This window comes from Alligator sinensis, unplaced genomic scaffold, assembly GCF_000455745.1.
Source record: "Alligator sinensis unplaced genomic scaffold, ASM45574v1 scaffold125_1, whole genome shotgun sequence".
In the NCBI taxonomy this organism is placed as follows: Eukaryota; Metazoa; Chordata; order Crocodylia; family Alligatoridae; genus Alligator; species Alligator sinensis.
The window spans coordinates 1,812,989-1,818,421 of record NW_005841893.1 but is presented as its reverse complement, the minus strand read 5'-3'; the positions used below and the strand labels follow the sequence as shown (position 1 = coordinate 1,818,421).

The following is a 5,433-nucleotide window of genomic DNA, read 5'->3' as shown; positions in this document are numbered from 1 at the left end:
TCTGAGTCAGTTGTACTGCACTTCTGCATTTAAAATATTAAACATACCAGTTTGAGAGGACCCTTTGTTTCTATTCACTGCAGCTTGATCCCAAAGTAACAATATTATATTTTAATGTAATAGATAATAACAATAAAGACTCCAACCACATGGCTATATAGCAGAAAGCCCCTTTTCCTCTTGCCTGAATTTGCTCTCCCCTCTCTGGATATGTTTCTCTTCTTCTACCTTTTTCTTCCTTCCTCTTTCTTTCACTTTAAGATAAGGAATTGTGTTTTAAAATTTGTATGTGTGCATTTTGTATCTCCCCTTGTATTTTGGTATTTTTATCTATTTGTGTGCCATGGCATTTGTAGCTTATATTTTATACTCCTCACCTTTCAACTAAATGTGTTTAGTTTCATAAGTAAATTATACATTGTAACAAGGGCAGGAATCAAACTGCCCTTCCCTGTATCAGGCTGGCTGCTAAAAGAGCGAGTGAATCAGTGGTTGAATGTGTAACATGGTAGCAGGCAGCAATTAACACCTGGGAAACTGCAGATCAACCAACGGAAGAACTCAATAGAAGACAATGTAACAACCGGGAAATCTCTAAATGTCACTGTTCAAGGGCTAGAAGCCCTGGCCTGAGTTAATCAACGCCAGGGACCAACTTTTGGGCTGAATATCTCCAGATCAACCGCTCCCAGAACCCTATTCAAAATTCATCAACGGACTCCGAAACCTGCACATACATGCGGATGACCCCTGGGGCTGACAGATGCCATCCAGTAGCCACTGAGGGGGGAAGTCCCATGAGGGTCAACGACCCCTGGATTGGGCAAACCTGAAAACTGGGGAGTCACCAAAGTCTGCCACGGACAGATAAAAAGCAGTGAATAGTGACCCTCAGGGGTGCCCTCTTGATCTCCAACTTGACCAGCACCCGACCTGTCCAGCCAGAAGGACCAGCCGGTGACCCCCTTCTGGAAGATAACACCACGCTGAAAGAAACCTCAACAGCAGACTCCAGCGCCTGCGGGATAGGTATACCTGACTCGTGTAGCGCGCATGTGTGTGGGGGGGGGCAGCCCCAAGGTTTATGATTTAGCTTCATTACAGTGCTTCAATCTGCCTAATAAACCAGAATTTTAAGGATCCCGAGTTGGACATTTGTATCCAACAACTATTTAGTCTGTTTTAATATTAATTAAGCAAATAAACAGGATTAAGTTTTATATTAACATTGAAAAGTTAATACAATCAATGCAAAAGGATACAACACAATGTTTTCTGTACATTTTATTACAAAATATTACTTGCATCCAATATCAAAGTGGTACTTCATCCATTGTATAACAAAGTTTGAGTCCATAAACAGGGTACATACAGTGACTATCTGCCTTGCTTTTTATTTCAATTAGAATTCCCTTTGGATGGTAGACAAATGAATTTAAGGATGTTCAAGATACAAATATTTAGGCAATAAAATTAAGGCTTCATTCTGTCCTTAATGCTCAAAGTATTTCCTAACAATGCTAGTGAAAATTTAAACAACAAATTATAAAAGAACACGAGCCTATTAGTGTGCCATCTTTTCCCCCCCTACTCTCTCCAGAAAATACCAGATTTTAACATTCATATATAATTACTAGTTAATATTGTACTTTCCCTTTTTTGTATTAATTCAGGTTCCATGTATGGCAGATCAGTTTCTCACTCAGTTTTCCTATTTAAAGCACCATCTTAGTATCATTTTACTTCATATTGAGCAAGCCCCAGTTGAAGTTCTGAATAGGAACAGCTGGACTTATACTGTGTATGTGGTAAATAAATTAAAAGGTAATCATTCTTCACACAAAAGTCCTGCATATAGTTGATTTGTTGCTAACTGTTTTAATAACCATCCTGACAATCATTGTCATCATAATCACCAATGGGTTTGTTGTGATAGACATCAAGCATTAGCTTTCTGTTTTCCATTTCAATGCTCCTGGGTAAGCTGTCATCCTCATGACTGGTTGATTTGTTTGTAGCATCCTCTCGAGAATGACTGTCTCTTTCTCTAGAGTGACTGTAGCTGTCCATTTCTCTAGAGTGACTGTGCTCCTCTTCTTTGGATCCACTGTCATAGGTTTCTGCAGATTTGCTATCTTGGCCTCGCACCTCTTCAGACCTGTCATCTTCATGTGATTCACTGCCAACTAACTCTCGTGATATGCTTTTGCTCTCATCTGATTTACTGTGCGATAGTCTGCTGTCAACAGAAATGGAGTCATTCTTGTCCTCTTCTGACTCCATGCTGTCCTCTGTGGATTTGCTCTTCTCTCGTGATTTGCTTTTATCTCCCTGGTCTTCTGCAGATTCACTGTCAATTGACACTGGCTTGCTGTCATCCTCATAGAAGTCTCTGTCTTTAGATTTGCTACCGCTATATTCATTTGATTTGCTCTTCATTTCCTTGGAGATTTTCTCATTTTCTTCATGGGATTCGCTGCTCTCTTCACTTGATTGGCTGGCGACGTCTTCCCTTGAGCGACTGACATCTTTCCTCGAGTGACTGGCAACACTCTCTTCAGAATGACTGCTGTCTTCTGCAGACTGGCTGTCCTTTCCGGATTTGGCTTCATCTGCTTCCATGGATTGGCTATTATCCTGCTCTATACTGTCATCCTCTCCTGAGTTATTACCATCATTTTGGAACTTATGGCTGTTGGAGTGCTCCACTGATTTACTAATGCCATTCAGCTTAGCTTTGCGGGGCTCCCTACTGCTCTCTTGACTGCTCTCTTTGGAATGAATGGCACTGCGGGTCATTTTGGACTTGCCACCCTCACTCTCAAATATGGATGGGTCATCCCCTTGCATTCCTTCATCATCAAAATCATAGCTCTCCTTGTGGCTAGTTCTGGCACTGTAACTGATATTTCCTAAGCTTCGGTCATACCTGCTAACAATGTGATTTCTATACTCTCTACTGTCAAGGCCTCTGCTTTCGCTGCTGGTCCCCCCCCCTGCTTCTGCCCCAAGTCGGGGCCCAGGCACGATTGGAGAACCCATGCCCTGCCTGTTGCTGCTGCTGCTGCTGCTGCTGTCACTGTCTTTTTTCCTAACGGCAGTATCTCCATGGCCTCTGTGATGAACTCCACTATCAAATGCAGTATACTCATCTACTCCACTGGGATTAACAGTGTAACTAGGATCTTTTCCATTTGTATCTCCTTGATTCTCATCAAAGGTGTCATCTCCACTGTCATCCTCCTCATCTATCAGATCATTTATTTCCTTATTGAACTTCTGAGAGTAGAATCTCTTGGTTTTGTAAAGGGGTCCATTGTCTTCAGTGTTATAATGTTGTTTTGGTTTTTGACTGTCACCCGTATGATGATCTTCATGGTCATGGAACTCACTGACATCCTCCTAGAAGTGTGGAGAAGGGAGGTTAATGTAGTCAGCTGTATTTTGCAAATACTCTAATACATATACACACAACCATCACGTATTTAAACATACGTATAAATGCTAAATCATGTAGGCTCAATAGTACTATCACTTACACCTAGCTCATTCCATAAAAGTCCATGGCATTACAGATATATAACAAGAAATCAATTTTGCCTTGCATGGATTAAAATGTACAGCTAAAAAATGACATGCTGCCCTCAAATGCATTGTGTTACTCTACATGGGCTACCTCCTGAATCAGAAGCATGATAGCCACATTCTCATACTGCTGCAAGTGGTCTCCTGTGGGCTCGTTGGTTCTGTTTCTCAGTGACACAGACACAGAGCTACATTGCTTCCAGAAGGCTTCCTGCACAGAGCAGTACGGTGTGTTTAGGGGCATGTCTGCCTGACACGGTAAGTGTGTAGCATAGAGAAGCCTAAATATTTTTCCCTCATAGACAACTGGCATTCATAGCATTCACAGAATCTGACAAAGTAAGCTGTCATCTCTGAAAGCTCATGCCAGTTAGTCTCTAAGATGTCACCCTGCCCTTCTTTCTGCCTAACTTCAGAAAAACCACTTTTCTATATCTATTAGGAAACCGACCTTCCTTCAGGAGATGTTTGTACTCTTACCAGAGAATGTTCATTTAGCTCTTCCAGGGCCACAGAATCTTTTTGATAGACCCAATTTTTATGTTGAGCCTGCTTAATTCTGACACTATTGTCGTCATCATCATTGTCCTGAGCGATACTTTCATCAACATCATTTCCACTGAGGTCTTCAGTATGATGTTCATTACTATGGCTAGAAACTCCAACAGGGTAGTTATTGCCTTCATTGGTCTCATGTAAAATGTCATCATGTTCATCAGCAATAGAGTCCCTTCCTTCAGTTTTTGTACTGTCATAAGGGCTGCTGTCAGTGTCTTCACCATCCTTTTCAGCAGGCCTTCAGTTTTTGTACTGTCATAAGGGCTGCTGTCAGTGTCTTCACCATCCTTGTCAGCAGGATCTTCTACCTCATTCATACTTTCTTCACTTGTTGCATACTGCAGGAAAGATAACATGAACGTAGTTTGAGTAAGACTACAATAAAACTTGCTTACAATTATGGGGGGGGCATCATGTCCACTTGTGTAAAATAACCTATTAATTGCTGTGCATCTTTGTGGTAGGTAAGCAGCAAAGACTCTGTTAATCACCTATGCCTGTGCACTACCTTTAATTGTTTGTAAAGAGTTTCTGCTTGCCTTATGCTAATGAATATTTATTCATTTATTTATTTATAAGAATGCTTATTACTTATGAATGTATTTCTAAGAATATCTACTTATTTATTTACTTCATTGGGCTAAAAGGATGCTATTTCTGATTTTAATATCCTTGCTTGAAAGTGCTCAGAGACATGTTTAATTAAAATCACTTTTATCTAAATTTGAGGAAAAATAAAAGACATGTTATAATAGTTACCCTGAGGGCAGCTGATATCTCAGATGAATCAACCTGTGGAAAGAAAGTGTTTTTCAAAATTACATCCAGAAATTGATCAAGATGGTAATCTTACCTATAGTTGATAGAGATGTTCAAAACAGAGGATTTAAGTCACAGGAAAACTGAAATCACAAGTGGTTTCGGGCATACACTAGGGCTGCGTGAAGCTTCAGTAGCTGATTCGATTTGGCCCGATTCAGGGACCGAATCTCTGAATCCGAATTTAATTAAGAGACCAAATAAAAACTCTGAATCAATTAAAAGCATCCGAATTGATATGGAAAGGCTTTGGAAAAAGATTCAGCCAATTCAGAGATTCGGCCATAAACTAAACAGGCAGCTAACAGCTGCCTCCAGCTGGTAAGTCTGTTGGGGTTGGAGGGGGAAGGGGGCGTGGGAGAGGAAGGGATTGGGACTGGGGCTGGGACAACCTGCCCAGGTGGACCAGGGGGCACCTTACTCGGGGAGGGGGGCAGGGAGGTGCAGGATGCAATGTAGCAGCGCTGGGAG

General features: G+C 41.3%; 1 protein-coding gene across 1 annotated transcript in view; it reads right to left on the bottom strand.

Moving 5' to 3' along the window:
* Positions 1-1,276: 1,276 nt before the first annotated feature.
* DMP1 (dentin matrix acidic phosphoprotein 1) overlaps positions 1,277-5,433 on the bottom strand; it is an 8,561-nt gene continuing 4,404 nt past the window's right edge. The window contains exons 4-8 of the mRNA XM_006018102.1: positions 4,903-4,935; positions 4,382-4,481; positions 4,066-4,319; positions 3,057-3,402; positions 1,277-2,996 (exon numbers count right to left, since the gene is read on the bottom strand). Coding sequence (XP_006018164.1) covers positions 1,879-2,996; positions 3,057-3,402; positions 4,066-4,319; positions 4,382-4,481; positions 4,903-4,935 — 1,851 coding nt within the window. The 3' untranslated portion in view covers positions 1,277-1,878. The remainder of the gene's footprint in view (positions 2,997-3,056; positions 3,403-4,065; positions 4,320-4,381; positions 4,482-4,902; positions 4,936-5,433) is intronic.